The sequence below is a fragment of the Clupea harengus genome, chromosome 9 (assembly GCF_900700415.2).
Source record: "Clupea harengus chromosome 9, Ch_v2.0.2, whole genome shotgun sequence".
Classification (NCBI taxonomy): Eukaryota; Metazoa; Chordata; class Actinopteri; order Clupeiformes; family Clupeidae; genus Clupea; species Clupea harengus.
In genome coordinates this window covers 3,435,085-3,454,600 of record NC_045160.1, presented here as the reverse complement: position 1 = coordinate 3,454,600, position 19,516 = coordinate 3,435,085, and the positions used below count along the sequence as shown (strand labels likewise).

At 46.9% G+C, this 19,516-nt stretch overlaps 2 protein-coding genes across 3 annotated transcripts; one reads left to right on the top strand and one right to left on the bottom strand.

Moving 5' to 3' along the window:
• Nucleotides 1-298: 298 nt before the first annotated feature.
• msantd4 (Myb/SANT-like DNA-binding domain containing 4 with coiled-coils) lies at nt 299-6,285 on the bottom strand. Of its 2 annotated transcripts, XM_012837883.3 has the most exons (4): nt 6,199-6,285; nt 3,929-4,186; nt 3,221-3,774; nt 299-2,464 (listed from the first exon to the last, which is right to left on the bottom strand). In XM_012837883.3, the coding sequence occupies exons 3-4, from the start codon at nt 3,731-3,733 to the stop codon at nt 1,625-1,627; spliced, it is 1,353 nt and encodes a 450-aa protein (XP_012693337.2). In that variant the 5' UTR covers nt 3,734-3,774; nt 3,929-4,186; nt 6,199-6,285; the 3' UTR covers nt 299-1,624. The 2 variants fall into 2 exon arrangements, with proteins under 2 accessions (XP_012693337.2, XP_031428959.1); XM_031573099.2 differs by lacking the exon at nt 3,929-4,186 and having other exon boundaries at nt 6,199-6,282.
• A 76-nt stretch (nt 6,286-6,361) lies between these two features.
• aasdhppt (aminoadipate-semialdehyde dehydrogenase-phosphopantetheinyl transferase) lies at nt 6,362-17,116 on the top strand. Its single transcript, XM_031573101.1, has 6 exons — nt 6,362-6,751; nt 6,925-7,153; nt 8,785-8,906; nt 9,333-9,494; nt 13,561-13,629; nt 13,915-17,116. Exons 1-6 carry the CDS (start codon nt 6,608-6,610, stop codon nt 14,080-14,082), a joined length of 894 nt encoding a protein of 297 aa, XP_031428961.1. The 5' UTR covers nt 6,362-6,607; the 3' UTR covers nt 14,083-17,116.
• Nucleotides 17,117-19,516: the final 2,400 nt, after the last annotated feature.

Below are 19,516 nucleotides of genomic sequence, written 5' to 3'. Positions count from 1 at the left end.
GAAATATAGATCAGCTACCTGCCAGAGAGCGTCACAGAGGACTGAAACTGAACACCTTGATGTTAGCTGATATAATGCATGGGTCATTTTTGTCACTCAAATGAACTGACTTAGTATCCTATCTCAAGTTGGCAATTGCATGTTCATATCACACAGAAAAGACCATTTGTAAGTATTTTTCTGTCTATAAGGGAAAAATCAATCAGGTGGCCATTTTGGATGATCGACTGGAGGATGAATGGGGTTCTCAAAGACATCTAGTCGATGGCTTGTACATAAAATAAAAGGTTCCAAGAAATCCACAATCTTTTTTTATTTATCTTAAAAGTCAGAGCAGTAAAAAGGACCACATATCAATTTTTCTGCTTTTCCAAACATACTGCACCTGCAGAGCGCCTGAAAAGAATATAAAAGAAAGGCAAAGATCCTCTCAAGAAATCATCCAGCAATAATACAACATCTGAAACATTACAAAAAATAAAAAATAAAGGACTGGTTCAATAAAGTCACAAGGCATATTAGACATCCCGCTTTACCCATTTATATAGATACATATATATGTATATATATACACATACTGTACATATATATGTATGTATATATACATACATACACATATATATATAATGACACTTAATTTTGTGCTTCTGTATCGCCATAGAGACTACACTCTGTACATGATACAACAGTACTGAACAGACACATTTCAGAAGAGGGGAAATCTCCCTCTATACAGGGACACATTTTTTTTCCACTACTATACATAACTACAAAAGTTTTTTTTTCCTATTTAGGTACCATAAAAGACTTGGAGGGGGTAAACATATTGACAGAAATGGAAATCACCGGTACATGATGTGAAAAAAAAAAACACCACTACAATGATGTATTGACTGCTGTCTTCCGCAACTGATTTCTGGATGCTGCTGAGCTGGGTATTTTTTCATCATAGCAATAGATCATAGCGAGCACCATCTTGTGTCTGTGTGATGCAGAGACTAATCTCTGGGCCTACCGCACACACACACACACACACACACACACACACACACACACACACACACACACACACACACACACACACACACACACACACACACACACACACACACACACATGAACAGTCACAGCATTTGAGTCCCATTTGGCCATCTGTTTTACCATAACAAACTGACAATAGGCAGAAATGCAAACGCCCTACAACGAACTGGAAAGCACTATGGTACATAAAACAGAAGCTCCAGTGCGCTGGCAGCATCAGAGAGGGCTGCCCTCCGTGATACTGTCAGGGAACAGGAAGAAGCAAACACACTGGACCATATCTTTCCATTACTTTGTAACAGCATGCAAACACAACCTCCTGCGTGGCATATCGAACAGGCTTGGTCCAACACCTTTCTTCCACCGATGTCCGTTCACTGTCTGCACGCATGATGTCCTGCTATGCGTCTTTCCCACACACACCTCTCTCGCCCACCTCTGCTCCACCATCTGGCTCTCTCACTCTCTCTCTCTCTCTCTCTCTATCTCTCCTGCCCAAAACTTGCCCACACGCTCCTGTCTCTCTCCTTCTACAGAGCTTATCTCTCTCTCCTTCTGCAGAGGTTGAGCATGATGTCTCTGGTTAGTGTCCTTGATGCAGCGCCATCTGCTGCCCGTCCTTATGTAGCTGCAATCGCTCCTTCTCCACCTGCAGGCGCTCTTTCTCAATCGCCAGCCTGCCTGACTCGAACTTGAAAAACTGCAGCCTCTCTTTCTCCAGCATGAGGCGCTCTTTCTCCAGCTTCAGCTTCTCTGTCTCAAAATCCATGGCTGGGTGCCAGAAAGGCTTCCTGTCCTTGTCTCCCTCCAGGGTGGAGGAGGTGGGGGCGCTCGAGGAGGAAGACGATGACGAAGAAGAGGTGCTGGGCGTGGCGGCGGAGGTGGAAGAGGGCATGCCGTGCTGGGCGGAGGCGGCCGTCTGGCACATGAGCAGACGCAGACGCTCGCGCTCCACCTGCAGGCGCTCGCGTTCTAGCTGCAGGCGCTCGCGATCGGTCTCAGCCTGCCGCAGGCGCTCCTTCTCCAGCAGGAGGCGCTCTTTCTCCACGGCCAGACGCTCCGACTCCACCTGCAAGCGGTGCTTCTCCAGGTCCAGCCGCTGCTTCTCTAAGGTGATCAGCAAGCCAGTGGTCTCAGCCCCGCCTAGGCCCATTCCAGCCAAACCCATGCCCATACTGGCCCCGCCCAGGCTGATGCCCACCCCACTCATGCCAACGCCAATGCCCACTCCTAGGCCCAGGTCCCGCCCTCCTGCGCTGACAGAGGAGGCTTTGGAGGAGCTGAGCATGCCAAACTCATCAATGTGGGCAAAGACTTCTGGGACACGTCCCTCGCGGTCAATGTCAGGCAAGATGGAGGGAAAGCAGTCGTCATCATCCTCCTCTCCGTCCCCCTCACCCTCTCCTCCCGTGTCGCCCTCCAGCTGCCAACACAACACCACACAAGCAAGGCCAAGTCACAAGCAGTTCATGTCTACATACACACTGGATCACAAGTAAATACATAGAAATGCATGGATAGGGACCGATCAGACCGATCAGACCGATCAGACCGATCAGATCCGAGTTTCCTTCCTCCTTATTTTGTGTAACATACTAAATTGTTAAAGAGGACCCCTTATGTTCATTTTGAATGTTCATAATTTCATTTTGGGAGGTTAGAATAGCTTTACATGCTTCAATGATCTAAGAGCACATTATTCTTCTCATACTGAACATCTATATTCACCCTCTGTCTGAAACACTTTGTTAGAGCTCCTGTCTTTAAGCCCCCAACCCCCGATGAGCATAGTATGCTCTGATTGGTCAGCTCCACAGGCAATGACATCGTCACTGGTCAATAAGGCAGCTGAGAAAAGTGCTTTCTGCGGGAGAGAGTTACTCCCTCTGGCGTGCACTTTAGGCTTTTGTTCACATGCCAAAAAAAGCAATATAACATACCACAGGAAAGGGAAAAGCCAGAAAAGCACTTCTGCATTATCACATGTATAATCGCAAGAGTAGTCCCTGTTCAATGGTGAAGTACCCATAACCACATAATTATATCATGTGCCTACATGAGAGCACAGATACTTCACACGAACAGCTTACCCCTCCTCATCCTCTATCTTGATTTTACTCACATCCTTATCTACAGAGAGCCAAAGAGGACCACACACACCCCTCACCCCATCTCTTACACTGTATCCATTAGCATCGTCATCCTCCATCTTGACCCCTGAGGGCGTGTGGCTGCTCGGCTCCCCCAGATCCGACAGGTCCTGCCAGTCGCAGGCCGCCTCCTTGGCGAACCCACTCACATCCAGCGACTGATCCCCGCCACTAAGCGAGGCCTCGTTCTCGTCGGGCGACAGGCAGGGCTGCTCGTACTCGCTCTTCAGGCCGGACGCCAGCTCGGCGCGGATCTGCTTCCTCTTCATGAGCGCGCGCCAGTCCAGGTAGCGGCGCTTGACCTCGGCGGCGGTGCGCAGCTCGCCCTCGCCCAGGGCGTTGACGCAGTCGGCCACCTCGTCCCAGGCGCGGCGCTTCAGCTCGTTGATGGCCGTGTTCTGCTGCCGCGAGAAGAGCACGTCGCGCCGTTTGTGGATCTCGCGGATCAGCGTCTGCGTCTCCTTCACACTGTAGTTGCTCTTCCGTTTGCGCTTCAGATGCTTCATCTGCAGGAAGTCCATCGCAGGGGTCAGACAGGACATAGCGAGCAGGCGGGAGGAGAAAAAAGATGGGCCAGAATGGACTGGTAGAGAGAGAGAGAGAGAGAGAGAGAGAGATGAGACTCTGGAGTGCTACAGGTAGTTAAGAGAGAGAGAGAGAGAGAGAGAGAGGGAGAGAGAGAGAGGGAGAGAGAGGGAGAGGGAGGAAGAGACAGAGTGAGGGGGAGACAGAAGTACCAATTAAGGAACCCAAAGAGATGTTGGGTAAAGGTCCTGCTACTGGGGACGGAGAGATGAGGGGGTCAGACAGTGCTCCTGTCAGTAGGCTACTTCTGAGGGAGATGTATGTTAAGGCTGGAGAGATGAGGGGGTCAGGCAGTGCTCCTGTCAGTAGGCTACTTCTGAGGGAGATGTATGTTAAGGCTGGAGAGGTACAGGGGCTTTGCCGGGCCCATGAGGCAAAGTGGATGCTGTAGGTGCCTGCCTGCTCAGTCCCTGAAGGAGATTTGAAGACAAGACACAAAAGTATACACGATTAGAAAGGAAAACACAAACAAAACTCACAATGCATCATTACGCGTCACCTGCAGTGGATTAGCATGCACTGTTTACAGTCACACACAAACAGAGCGCATCTAGACAGCGCATCACAACCCAGGGGAGTTCCTGACTGGAGAGATGTGGAGTGATGAGGATTTTGGTGACATTTAAGCAGGTGAGGAGAGGGAGTCTACAATCTACCACAATCATATGTGTGTAATCACCACAGGAGTCCCAGGATGAGTGATTATTATAACGGCAGGTTATGATTTGCCTTATTCACCGCAGACTTGACAACTTCGAGAACTGTGGCTCATCCAACTATAGCCCAGTGGTTACTAGAATAATGACACATAATATATCCTGACATTTTTTCTTTACAAAAATGCAACTATTAAAGTTCACATTCAAATAATTGTTTAAGTAATACATGCAGCTTTCTCCCATGCATTCACTCCTCTAATGTTTCACTCAACTAAACATCAGAAAGAGAATGAAGCCAAAATGGTCATACTCCCAAAGTAGTACTTAGCTATAGGTTCTCATGTTGTTACAAATGAAATATCAGGTTGGTTACTGAAAATAGTGTTTGTGAAGACAAGAGCTATGGGAAAGGGAAATAATTATATGACTTATTTGTCAATATGTGCAAGACACAAAAATATACTGGCATGTAAAGTTAGGGTGACCCTCTGTGTGAAAGGTTAGGAATTTTGTTTTGCTAATAATGCTACGTAGCTACAGAATTAAACAAAAACATGCTTCTCTTCTTGCTTGCATGTGACATACAAAAATTCTAAGGAGTTTAAAGATCCAGTCCGTGATTCAGTTTCATGAAAGGTTGTTGATACTTGAGCTCAACAGCTAATCAAATTGCATCCTTCTCTTCTGTGCTCTTGAAGCACAGTGTAGATTGCCTGGGACTGTTTATGACTCGTTCCGACCCACTGTGTTTGTTTCCCATTGACAGAGCCAGGGCTATGCACAAACTCCAGAGTTGTTCTGAGCACCAAGCACTGAACAGCCGGCTAGAGGGCCGTGTCCTGCAATTCACTGAATTTGACAAAAGGTGTATGGGATTAGAATCGCAGACTGCATCTTTAACATAGCCTTGTTGGCTGTACCATAAGAGTTGTGTCAATTACATGTTATGTATGCGTGTATATGTGTACAATGTTATACACATTCATTACTTGGCTGATTGTAGAATAAGAGGTGTTAAGGTGTTTTATGAGATGAAATGAGTGAGTGTAAAAAATAAATTTATAAAAATGGCTGAAAAGAGAACAATGACATTATTTTAATAGTGATGTGTCCCTCATAGAATTAGTTATTGCAATCTGAAGCAGAATTTCAAACCTATAATTGGAGTGTGTGATGGTAAAATCGAAAAAGGAGCCTAAGTATTGTGAAAAGTAGGACGGGGAGAAATAACAGGATAATTTACTGGATGTGTATATATTTTCCTAAGACAATGTTATAGCTATTACATTAATTGAATAACTAATCATATTTGTAAAATCAACTGAGCTGAATGTCCTCCGAATATCCTGAATGAATCTAACTTCAGCGCAGTTGCTGAGATGTCACCCTGCAAAACAACTAACCGTTCAAATTAAATGGCTGGTCTACACGTTTAATGTGTGTACCGATGTACTAGCTCATCCACAACTCTTCTAGGTCGACTCTTCGGTTGCAATAGGCTGATAAACTAAAGTACTGGAGTATCTAGCAACAAAGCAATGTCCTTTTTTATTCTATGTTTGCTTTGATTTGGATAATCGAGTAACCAGCTAATCAGCTAGCGATAGTAGGAACGTAAGTCGCTAGGCATACTACGAATCTGACGTGACCAACATCTGGCGAGTTAGCGGCTGCGCCATTTTTTCGCGAAGCTCATGGTCATTTAACAACAAATTGCATACACATAAATGCATGAATAACGTAGGCATTTCCACAAAACTTACCGAGGTGGCGGGGTAGGAATATGTCAAAAGCTCATTCTTATCAAATCAATGGCAAAACAAATCGGAACCAGACCCTGGGGCATGAACCATAAACATTGTTGCGATTGGTCCGTTTTGTGTCACTCCCACTTTAGCGTAACCCGTCTTATCAACTTCTTCCGGATATGTGCAGTGTGCGAAGCAGCCACAGGCGACTGCACATTTTGTTGTAGTATGACTTTAGCGCATTTTGAAATGAGGCCGAATCTATTCTAAGCTATATTTGGCCGCAGTTAGGTTTCTGTATTACATTTTTCTGACGTATTTGATTAAGGGCTGCCATATTGAGACTCCCACGGCAGTATTGCCATTGACAGGATAATGTTCTGGGATATTTCTTGATACTGTTTACATACCAACTGTTAGTAGTATGGAGGGTGTACGTTGGGCGTTTCGTTGTGGGTCGTGGTCCCCGACTCGTGCCGAGTGGTTGCTTGCTGCTCGGTGCGTGCAGCGTGAGGAGAAGGAGCGGATTGGACAGTTTGTGTTTGCCAAAGATGCCAAGTCAGCCATGGTATGGGACCTTCCGAACACCATTTTAAACATGATTCCCTCAGCACTCAAAGACAGAATGATCACTGTCACTCTGTTCTGTCCTGATACCCCAGTTCCCCTTGACTTGGTTATTTTCATGAATATCACAAATTAATGCATGTCTGTCTGCTGTGTGTGTTTCGTGTATGTTAGGCTGGGAGACTTCTGATACGTAAACTCGTGTCTGAGAAGATGGGGATAGTCTGGGATCAAATCCAGTTGGAGAGGACTGCCAGAGGGAAGCCAATTGTGGCCAACCCCATAGCTGATGCTGGACAGCCGAGGTGGAGCTTCAACGTGTCCCACCAGGGAGACTATGCTGTGTTGGCTGCAGAGCCTGGCCTGCATGTTGGAGCAGATGTAATGAAGACCACCGCACCAGGTAGAGAGAGACCACCACACCAGGTAGAGAGAGACCACCACACCAGGTAGAGAGAGACCACTGCACCAGGTAGAGAGAGACCACTGCATAGTCTTCTTTAGCGGTGATGTTGGTCTGACAGGTGTTGGATGCTATGACCAAGAATCAGTTCATATTTGGATGTCTGGATTGAATATAAAACAGATCCTGCTTTGGGGTTTCAGCAGTCAGTGCTAACGGGCACATTGTACAGTAGGAAGCGTAGGATTAGAATGCCATTGAGTGAAGAACCTCTCAACAGACATGGAAAAAATGCTTTTTGTGTGTATTTTTGTGTTGTATAGGCCTTAAAATACCCCCATATCAGATTGTATGGTCATTGTTTTGAAACATTTCAGATATATGAGGAATGGAGTCTCGTGTTGGGTCCTGATCAAGGTCCGTTTGACTCTCTGAGAGCAAACTAGCCTTTTCTACTGAGGTGTCTTGAGCTTTTCCAGGCTCTATTTCAATCTCTTTCACACTAAATCCTATTTGCTTCAACCTCGAGCTGTCAGAACTTTAATCTTTTCTCACAACCCTGTCATAATGTCAGTGGCTCTCTTTCAAATCCCTTCTCACAATCACAAAATCCCCTCTGAAATAACTCCCCTCCGTTTCAAAGGCTTGGGGAAACTGTACGCCTGTGGGTATGGCCTGTGCAGTTTCTCTGGAAAAGGAAGACCTATACCTCTGGTTTCTTTTATCTGTCGAACAATTCAGCTGTCTCAGTTTTTGCAGGGATTTCTTGTAGCTTTGTGACCCTTTCTGGCACCATGCAAATGTGGCGTCTCCTTCGGATGCCACTCTCTTCTTGGAATGACACTCGAATCAGGAGAAGAAAATGTAATACAAACTTTGGCCACTTGGTGTCTCTGTTGCTCAACAGTTCTCCATCTTTACCCCTTCAAAATTGCATTCATTTGCATTCACATTTAGTGGATGATTTTATTCAGACAAGTTGCAGTCTGGCAGGCTGTACATTTCATCATTATGTATGTTCCCTGGGAATTGAACCTCAGGCTGTGGGGGTGTTAGAGCCTTGCCTTACCATGTAAGCTGCAGGAGCACGTGCAGTGGTGGTGGATTCTGCACGTGGCTGTATCTCTGTAGCCAAGGCTGACTCCTTGAAGAAAAAGAGCACGTGTTTGCATTTATTCATTTCATTGAAAGCGCCTGTCAGCACAGTAATGCACACCTTGTATGAGAGATTTCAGTGCCTACCTGAGAAAGAAACGGCATACTGGAATTGTTAGTGTCATTTCGACACCAGTTCAGTGCCATATTTGCCTGCACTTGTTGTAAATGCTTTTCTGATTGTAATACAATTGGGAATTGTGATTAACTCAACTCCTGACAGCTATGTAGCACTTTTGTCTGTTGAGAACTGAAATGTAGTTTTTAAATGCTTTTTTGCTAGCTGTTTTCTTGTGGCATACTCGTTCCCACTTGTAAGTCACTTCAAATACAATATTTGGCCAATATAATGAATACAAATGTGTAAATGTACAAAAAATGTACTAAATGTAAACATAATAATTCTGTTTTTTTTTCTGTCGTCTTATCCACTTACCCACTCGTTCCCTTTGTGTTTTCACATGCACGCATCTCAGGCACCGGATCCATCCCAGAATTTTTCCGGCTCATGACGCGGCAGTTCACGGAGCACGAGTGGAAGACCATCAGGGCCAGGGGGGCGGAATGGGAGCAGCTCCACATGTTCTACCGACACTGGGTAACCATGGCAACCTCGGGGCTTTGCCACTGATTCTTCTCCCACTCACCTCCTCACGAGGGGTCCAGACCAACCCTCCACTCCAATCAGTCCGTCTCAGGGCCGAGGCCAGATTGGACCAAATGGGTCCTCCATCCCCAAAACGGGAACCTTTTTGTTGTGGTTGTACTGGCAGACTAAATAAATCTCCGGTCCCCTAGCCTAGACCTATCCATGAGACCACATGCATTAATAGATCTGTACAGTGCTGTAAATTAGTATATATAATTAATAACAAAGTGAGTAAGACATAATAGTGTTCTTGTTCGCAAAGTCAGTTTTCCACTGTAGTCTCTGGTAAGAAATGCTCGCATAAATGACACATTATTCTGTCACTGATAAACCTCTAGTTTGGGGTAATAGTCCGTGTCCTCTCTGTGTGTCCAGGCTCTGAAGGAGAGCTTCATCAAAGCCATCGGGACAGGCCTGGGGTTCGACCTGCAACGGGTGGAGTTCCACATATCACCCGTGCAAATCCTGGAGGGACAGGTGAACACGGAGACCAGAATGCACCTGGATGGGGAGGAAGAGGAAGACTGGACATTTGAGGTAAGTAGTATGAGATATTAGATTTGGAGTGTGGACAGTGCTGTCTGAGGCATGTGTATGCCATGCTTACCTGACAGGGGACTGGGCTCGTCCAGTGCAGTCCAGTCATTCTGACAACTGTACATTTTGACCCATCTTTTGACACATTGTGTATGCTGAAGAAGGGAACCCTGAAGCCGTTCTTTAAGGAACTACACAGAACATAAGATATGAACACAACATGTTCCCTCCCTTGTTGTGACCCTCGTGCTCTTTATACTGTGCACTCCTTGTGTTGTGTATGTTTTGTGAGTGTATTGTCTTTTTCAGAAGAGAACAGTTTTTCGTGATGAAGTGTATGTTCGGTAAACGTATGTTCTCAATGACACTAAGAGAGATTTATAGCGGCTTTTGAGGAGATCGCTCTCCTTCTGCATATCGCCTCTGTCACCTTTTTGCGTTACGGAAATTCACAGCCTCACACAGCGCTTTAATGTCACAGCCTCTGCCATACTGCAGCACTGGTTCTCAAAGGCTGCGGTTTTATTTCTGACCATAAGGTGTCGCCCATGTCTAACTTTGGATTGGCACTACATTCTCTCATAGGAGCATTTTCAGTTTATATTACCTGATGTACTTCATCAGCTCAAAATCTCTCTCTCTCTCTCGCGCACACACACACACACACACACACACACACACACACACACACACACACACACACACACACACTCAGTCCCTCACTTTCACATGGGTTGTGGGTTGTGAAGCTGAAAAAAAAAACAGAGAGAAAATTACGCTTCCATCTCCATTTCCACTTTATTCTCCCCAGGAGAGTCACCTTGAAAACCTCTGGCAAGGTACCTTAATATGCATCTGAAAAGAGAGGAGCTCAGTGGAGCGTGCGGGAGGCTGCACCCCCCACGGCTGGAGAAGAGAAGAACAGACACATTTAACTGTTCTTCAGGGCCCTGGTGCAGAACAATCACAGAGAATGTACAACCACTAACGACACGAGAGGAGAGGCGTATGAGGCAGTCAGCCTTGATGACAAACCAGCGATGAAACACACACACGCACACACTCTCACACACACACACATAGACACACACAAACACACTCTCTCACACACACACACACACACACACAGACACAGTCTCAGAGATCAAGGACAAAGATCAAGTGAGTTGACGGAGGCCTTTCATTAAACAACGGGAGCGTTTACTCTGATCATCAGATGGGTGACACAAGAGGAGGCAGGCACATGAATAAAGCATTGTGTAAGGTTCTCTCCCTCTTGCTCCTCTTGCTCCTCTCATTTACGTTTTCTCTCATTCTCTCGCTCTCGCTCGTCTCCTGATGCCTCCTCTGTCAGCTGTTTTGCACACAAAAAAAACCTCACTGAATTGCCACACCTGATCCCCATATTACTGTTGTGATTCTCAACAACTATATCAGTGATTTAGGCCACGTCGCCAGAGAAAGCGAGGGTGTGTTCTCCACATCAGCTCAGAGAGAGAGAGCGAGGGTGTGTTCTCCACATCAGCTCAGAGAGAACGAGGGTGTGTTCTCCACATCAGCTCAGAGAGAACGAGGGTGTGTTCTCCACATCAGCTCAGAGAGAGAGTGAGGGTGTGTTCTCCACATCAGCTCAGAGAGAGAGTGAGGGTGTGTTCTCCACATCAGCTCCGAGAGAGAGTGAGGGTGTGTTCTCCACATCAGCTCAGAGAGAGAGTGAGGGTGTGTTCTCCACATCAGCTCAGAGAGAGAGTGAGGGTGTGTTCTCCACATCAGCTCAGAGAGAGAGTGAGGGTGTGTTCTCCACATCAGCTCAGAGAGAGAGTGAGGGTGTGTTCTCCACATCAGCTCAGAGAGAGAGTGAGGGTGTGTTCTCCACATCAGCTCAGAGAGAGAGTGAGGGTGTGTTCTCCACATCAGCTCAGAGAGAGAGTGAGGGTGTGTTCTCCACATCAGCTCAGGCCATTTCGATCAGAAGGGCCCCGCAGGCGCTCTTATCTGGGGGTCAGAGGTCTCGGTTTTCTGCGTCTCCTCCCCCTCCTTGCAGGAAGTGAGGTGTCAGAGGGCACATCGATGTGTCCCCATCACCCCCCCCCCCCCCCTTCGCACCTCGCCTGTCGCGGTGAGCCAGTGCGTCACGGCTCACCCCGGCTGCCTGACCTCGTAAGAGCCCTGGCGTTAAGGAAATGGATCCGCTCGTCAGCACAGCCGCCCCGCATGGAAACGCTTCTATTAGCGCCTTCTGCAGCCTTGCAACAGATGCTCTCATTACACCCACTCTCCAGGGTTGCGTTCGCTCTCCAACCGGCACCTGTCGAGGTGAAACCCCCCCACCCCCCTGACCTCCTGTGTTTCGACCAGCGTAAGGGTCAACGAAGACATCTGTGGTGTGTGTCTGTGGTGTGTATGTGTGTGTGTGTGTGTGTGTGTGTGTGTGTGTGTGTGTGTGTGTGGTGTGAGTAGGTCAGAGTGTGCTGGAGTGGGTGCAGAAGTGTGTCAGCAGGAGCAGGGGAAGGTCTCCTTTGAGGCTCTCCAAGTAATTGCAGGCTTAGCTTAATAACAGTGTGAGGCCTTCACCGCCGCCATGGCCAGGGATAATGGAGACGCGGCCGAGGAAGACGAGGAGGCCACTAGCGTGAGCTATGTCATATTTAGAGCCCTGGATAGTAAAGAGAGGAGGGGTCACCCGCGCTGTCAACAACGATAAGGGATGCAGCGTGCTGCCTCTGCGTGTGTGTTTGTTGCTACATACAGAGGGAGGCTGTAATCAGCAGTGGTACAGGTTGCCTCCTGCCTGAGCTGTCCCACGTTGGCCAGAAAAACACCTGGATTTGCATACAAATAAACAAGCAAAAATAGCAAGGATTTCTTGCTGGTGATCGTGGGCATGCATTATTGCAAGGCTAATTCGGATTCAGTCTCATTCATTCATGTAGTATCCTTAACTGTGAGCATCATCTCAAGGTACTTTACAGAGCCTGAGGCCCAAGCCCCCTTGAGCAAGCACATGGTGACAGTGACGAGGAGGGGGAAAACAGTTTGACAGGAAGAAACTCTGCTCCAGATGGGAGGCCAGCCCAGGATAGAACCCCACTCCCCTAGTCTCAGTCGTCCTCTTACTCCAGGAGAAGCTAGTCCCCCCACCCCCACCCCTCGGCGCTGGGAGGATGTAGAGCTGGATCTGTTAGGCCGCTGAGCACCCGTCGACCCCAGATGCACGTCTCCTCACGTCTGCTCCACACTTCAAAGTGACGCTATGGAGAGGGGCGCAGTGAGTGGGTTCCCTTGATCTTCTGGAGAAGCTCATTTTTTTCCCATGGACTCTCTTTGGAGACCCCCGCCAGGAATGTTTTGGGGGATGTTATTGAGTGTACTCTTACACACACACACACACTCACACACACACACACACACACACACACACACACACACACACACACTCTCTCTCTCTCTCTCACCTTTATCCCGAGGCCACGCTGCTTCTCTCTACATGCGTAAGTGTCTTCCCCAGCACGTGCCGCAGATGTGTGTGTGTTTGTTACCGAAGCCGTCTGCGTCTGGGCGGAATGGAAATGGGCTCTCAGTAATGGGCGCAGCGTCTGCACAGAGGCGCTCAGAGGCCCGGAGTCGGTGGCAGATAATAGCAGAGGTGGGGTGCGATGAGTTAAGCGGGGAGCAGGGAATGAGAGCCACGGTGTTTGTGTAATTGATTTAGCGGCAGGGGAGTGCAGAGGAGTGGAGGGGAGAGGAGAGGAGAGGAGACGCGGAGGCTGGAGAGGAAAGGGAGGAAGGGAGTGAATGATTCTGTCATGACGACTCAATCTTAGGCAAGAACAGGACATGTTTCCACGTGTCTGTTCCCAGAAGTGATGAAGCCTCCCTTTCAGAAATGTTTTTGGGGAAAATATTCGCAAAATCCAACACTTGTACGCTGCATTTTTTTGTCTACCTCCACGAAAGACAGCTTGCCAGCCTGTTGCGTCATTGAATGGGTAGTGGATTGGTAATGTCTTGTGTTGTGGTCTTGTGTTGTGGTAGTCGTCTGAGGCTGTTTAATGTGCCGTTGCAGGAGTGCCCGCTGGACCAGCACCATCATGTGGCGGTGGCCCTGGGTGGCAGAGGACCGGCGGGCGAAAGGGTGAGTCATTAAAGATGGAAGAGGAGAGACAGCTTCACACACCCCAAACACAGAGCCCGCGCCATTGTGTACAAACACTCAAGAGTACAAAAATAGGCCCTGTTTATCCTCCTCACCCGCTCTTTCTTTCCTCCTTCTCTCTCTCTCTCTCTCTCTCTCTCTCTCTTTTACAGCATTTCTCTCTGTTCTCTCTATTGGTCAATTCTCATTCCTGGTCATTTATTTCTCTCCCACACGCTGTTATGCTCTCTATTCATCTCTCTGTCTCTCTCTCTCTCTGAACAGGAGCACCGGCAGCCTCGCCTCCCTGCCTCCGTGCCTCTTAAGTTCACCGTGTTGAGCTTCAGTGAGCTGGTCTCTGGGGCCCTGCCTCTCTCTGAAGAGGACCCGGCCTACTGGGAGAGCTTCAAGAAGAAACAGGAGGCGCCCAAACGCCAAAGGGACCAGCCCTGACCCCTGACCCCTCTCCCCCGAGGGGCCAGGTTCGCTACAAAGACCCAGGAGGAGAGAGGTAGCATTTGGCTGGTTAATTGAAGAGCCATTGCCTTCCCTGCTTCTCTTGTGGCCTTTTGCGTTCAGTGAAAGTAGGACACGCTCTACAGCTGCTGTGGGGGGGGGGTGCAGCTGGAAGTTCCATGGCCTACAGGTGCCCCGAGTGACCAAAAAGGACTGTCTGGGATGGCTCTGTCCTAGTTTCTGAACTTGAAGGAAACACTAATTTCTCAACTGTTGATGTGTTTTGTAGACACTTTGGGGGGAAAATGCCAGTGTAGCCGCAAAAACCCAAATGGCATCGAGTCTGTTTCACTTTTTCTGTGCCGATTTTACCCCTTTTCCTGACCGGGCACCTAATGTTTCTGAATGCCAAGCACCCATGAGGAGGAGAGGACGTCATTGCAAAGGAGATTGGAAATGATGATATAATTGACAGAAGAGTGGTCCTTGCTGAAAATGAAGATGAGTGATGAAGAGGAGTGCGCCGAAATGAACTCTTATTGCTTAGACTGGGCCAGTGAAAGAGCCCTCGACGCCGGAGATCCAGTGGTTTTATGGATACACGCCGATTAATGGCAGTTCGTTTTTGCTCCTGTCGGCCTAAGAGGTTTCTGTTTATGAGCTCATGTTTTCGTTCCGTGGCTTTTCATGTGGCTGTCGCGGTGAAAAGCTCAGCTTGTCAATTTTTTTCACGCTGCCATCTCTAACCCGTCTGCTTACTGTGTGCCGTCTCTGATGTCTCTCTCTCTCTCTCTCTCTCTCTCTCTCTCTCTCTTCCTTCTTTCTCTCTCATGCCTTTCTTACACTCCATCTGCCACACAGTCTATTTTTGTCGGGAGACATTTAGTGTGCCATTAGGGGCTTGAGTTTCGAGGGGAAGCCATTGCTTTTAACAAACTGAGGCTGTGCTCTTGCACTTTCCCCCTCACCCTGATGGCCTTTCCCCTGCTCTCCTCTCTACTCATGTGTGTGTGTGTGTGTCTCTGTGTGTGTGTGTGTGTGTGTGTGTGTGTGTGTGTGTGTGTGTGTGTGTGTGTGTGGAGTTGTGTTTTTGCTACCTGGTTGTCTAGGCTAACGTTACTGTTAGAGGAGCTGAAAAATACTCTGCTGTAATCGTGAGTGGGTGAGAGAGAGAGGCGCTGCACACATAGGCCTGAGTCAGACTGTGTGTCACTGAGAGCCCTTTAGTGGGGGTAGAGCGCCGATATCCTCTGACTACACAACAAGGCCACCATCTCACCAAGCAGCCTCTACCTCTCACCCTGACAGGCACACACACACACACACACACACACACACACACACACACACACACACACACACAGTTAAATACACAAACATGCATACTACACATAACAACACCAACATAATGGCTATATACAAACATGCAAACACACATTACAGACAGACACTAACACACACACACACACACACACACACATACACACATATGCTCAATTGTACACACACACACACACCAAACTTGCATGCCATGTTTACCCCCAGATGTCTCTCTCCCCGCCTCTCTCCTGACCCCCATCTTTCATTACCTGCTCACCCCAGGGGCAGAGGGAAAGCACAGTTCTGGCCCACGGCTCCCAGAGCTCAGCTGGCAGAGCATAATGCAAACACACACACACACACACACACCAACACACTCAGCTGGCAGAGCATGATGCTACAAACACCAAGGTCAAGGGCTCAGGTTTCAGGATTCAGGATTCAGGACAGACACATTTACTGGTCAAATGTAATATATCTGTCCTGGACATCACTGGATAAACGCATGCATAAAAGTAACCACCTATCGTTATTTCTGTAAATCCAACATTAGCATTCACGTGTTATTCCAGGGGGCAGTGCGACAATACCATAAAAAGTTCAGATTTGGGGTAGGCATTAGGTAATGGCAATTAACTGACTATGCAGTGTTTGTTCTTCTAATGTTTCCAAGAAATGTTGTCTGTCAGTTTTTTCCGGATATCACAAGCCTTAGATAAACAGGGAACAGGGAGGAAAGCCTAAACTGAATTCTGAAGTTGTTCATCGTGAGATTAGGATATTCCCGAGCCTATACAGCTATGCAGCTTCCGAATGCTTTCCGAAAAGTATAGGCTCGGGAATATCCTAATCTCACAATGAACAACTTCAGAATTCAGTTTTGAGATGAAAGGAGAGGAGTGTAATTTGTGCATACACCAACAAGTTGCCAGCTGATCTAGCGAGGTTGTTTATGCAAGTCATTTCCTGCTAAAAACATCACTTATGTTGTGGCTTTTCATGCCTCCCCCCACCGCCCCCTTAAATGCTGCACTGCCTTTTATACCCTGAACTGCCTTCTGGCCCTCTTCAATCTACTGCCCATTTCTAAAAGAGTGAGGGAGAGAGGCAAACGAAATGAGACATTTTTTTTCCCACTGCATTGTTTGAGCAGACTCCCTTAAAGGCAACATATAGCGGGGAATGCCTCTCTGCAATCACAAGTGTGGCCCAGAAGTGTTTGAAGGGCCCACATTATGGCTCGCATATAGCAGTTAACCTGCTGTGCAAAACAACACAGTGATTTCGCAGCGCCGTTGGTTTTGTTTCCCCCCTGTTTTCCGCTCGACTGTGGTGCAGTGATAGGGCATGCCTCATTTTCCTCTGCGCTGCACGGCCCCCTGTTTATGAATTCTGCAGCTGTGTTGTCCTGCATCTGTTTCGCATACTGCTGTAAGATAACCCTTTGCCTCAGGGCACAGACCAAAACAAGCAGCATGGCTATTTAAAACACTGGAGCTGGTAGATGTATGCAAAACATGAGAACAGAAAAAATTGTATCTTGGCTGTATTGTGTCATTTCTCTCTCGGATACCCGGCAACCACTAAAATGTCTGTTCTTTTTTTTGTTGTATTGGATTACTGCTCTATTGTCTCTGCTTGTGTGTGGAACTCATGTGTGAAAATGTCAAGAAGTACCAAAGATTAAAAGAGAATGGCCTTTTCAAACCCCCCTGGTCTCACTGGCATATGATGCTGTCAGGCTGATGGATGTGATTTTTGACATGATGGTAAGAGACTTGGTGTCGGGCACTGGGAGTGATAAAAGGAAAGAATGTGAGATCTCATCCCCGGAGGGCGACCCTTTTAATGCGTGGCGACAATTTTAGATGGCCTTAGTGTCACCACGTCCCCTCACGACACAAGATGTCTCCGGACAGCGACCACTTCTTCCTTAAACTTCAGTGACGTACGTGTGTTTTCCCACTAAAGCGTGTTCTTTTTTTTTTTTCCTTTTTGTTATCTTTACAACTCACCTGAACTCATTGGGTTTTTTTTTCCTTCATAAATATCTCTTTTCAGAACAGCGATGAGATTTACACACACACTGGCAGAAAGAACTTTGATTTACTCTCTTTGGAGTCACGGCAGTCCTCTATTTTCAACATATGTCACATATATGGAGCAGGAGAGATATAGAGCCCTGTGCCTTTGGGCTTCTCCTTGAGAAAGATGGTGCTATGCAGGGGCTGCGACTGTCTGGCAGGCCTCCCCAGCACTAAATCACCTGGCGATAAAACACACAGGAGACTCCGCCAGTGCTCAGGGGAGAGAGAAGTCCTTTCTACCGTAACCGGATCTCCTATCCACAGATAAGACTCTCCTCATGTGAAATTTACTGCCGTGGCTCAGAGTAATTCTAAACACGTGGCTGTATAGTGTTTCCAATTTACCACGGTTCTAAGTACTAAAAATCTTCCTGCAAGGTTTGGGTTTGTATAGTTAAAGGTCAAAGAGAAGTTGTTGACTTCATTTCCACGGATGCAGATGGATAGGAATGCTTAAGAGGTTTCATTCACACACAAAAGATGAGCAGTTGTATTCACAGTCGAGGATGCCACTTTGTTATACCAAAATACCTCCAAATAACTTCAAGCAGCCTTCTATTGTTTCTTTGCCATTGTTGTAGGGGACATGGCCTTCGGGTGGGTAACAATGGCGGAAAACTCATTTTTGAGAATGTGCTCATTCAAAGCAGACAAAGCCGCTTTCTCTTGACACAGGTTTTTAAATGAGGAGAGTCACGCAACGTTGCAAGCAAACACAAAGACCATTATGTTTGCCACTGACTGTCAAGTGATGCTTCATGTGCCAGCATGATGAAGGAAATTGGCATGAGACTAGCATCTGCTGCTGGATCTGATTGTTTTAAAACAGCCCTGTGGGCATGACAACTTTACACCATCAGAGAAAACATCACAGAGGGGTTTACAAGGTCAGCAGCACAGACACACGGGAACTGACACGGGATCAGTCCTTACTGGTTTCCATCAACGGCTTTATCAGTCCATTATGGGTTATGTTTCAGAGTCATAATGCTCTCAACTGGTGTCAGCCTAATCAGATATACCAGTTCCCCACCAGTTAGTATTGCACAAACACCTACGCAGTCAGTGGGGGTTGGGCAAATTGTTTAGTATAGTAATAGTATGTCAAGGTTCATATGGAATCACATCAGATGCCAAAAAACAATGGATTTGTATTGTGTATAATTTAAGTTCTCTAGTCGAAACCAAAGAATACCACATTGTGATCTTGGGAAATATGAAGATATTAAATTGAAAGATCCCTGATAATTATTCTCCATAGAAGCAAAAGGTTATCCCAAGTGCAACACATATTGCTCACGTTTTCTTGACATATATCAAATAACAAATACATTTACTCAATAACATTATAAATGACCACGCCTTCTTTCCCATGAAAGTATAGTTTAATAATAGAATAATAACACTCTGAATAGCACTAATGAATTCTGTTATTATTTTCTATAGAATATTATTTCATACACTTAATGAATTAGTGGTAACCCTCCGATTGACCATAAACACACAAATATGTGGAATTGTGTAGTCATACTTCACACCCAGATAAAGATTATGACTGTCATGCACCTGAAAAAAGCAAAAGCAACAGCTATCAGGCTTTATGGCCACTTAGACGAGTGTTAAGGTCCTGGAAACTTGTTTGGCAGTTTGGGGTGCAATAAAAACACATCTTCATCCTTCACACCCTCAGGTCAGATGCCACTCTGTGTTAACCTCTCGAGTGGCCCATGTTTTTATCACATGCTGCAGTCTGTGCCATGCTTATTTTATCACCTGTCATGTCTAACACACACGCTCGTCTCTTCTCTCGCTCTCTCTTTCTCTCACTCTCTCTCTTTCAGTCTCTCGGTTTATTTTGCGGGTTTCCCGCGGGTCCTTGAAATCCTTGAAGGTTTGTGAATTTGGAAAATAGAAATAGATAGAAAAATAGATATAAATAGACATGGGTCTTTCGAACGTGCTTGAATTTATATATTTTCAGAAAAGGCAGGAGACCACATAGTCTGCCATCACTGTAATACAGC

Bases quoted from the DNA above. Each gene is read 5' to 3' on its own strand.
- msantd4 (XM_012837883.3), bottom strand. From the start codon at position 3,733: ATGTCCTGTCTGACCCCTGCGATGGACTTCCTGCAGATGAAGCATCTG. The intron at 2,465-3,220 runs GTAAGAGATGGG...TTGTGTTGGCAG, and splicing joins ACGATGCTAATGGATACAGT to CTGGAGGGCGACACGGGAGG.
- aasdhppt (XM_031573101.1), top strand. From the start codon at position 6,608: ATGGAGGGTGTACGTTGGGCGTTTCGTTGTGGGTCGTGGTCCCCGACT. The intron at 8,907-9,332 runs GTAACCATGGCA...CTGTGTGTCCAG, and splicing joins ACATGTTCTACCGACACTGG to GCTCTGAAGGAGAGCTTCAT. The intron at 13,630-13,914 runs GTGAGTCATTAA...CTCTCTGAACAG, and splicing joins GAGGACCGGCGGGCGAAAGG to GAGCACCGGCAGCCTCGCCT.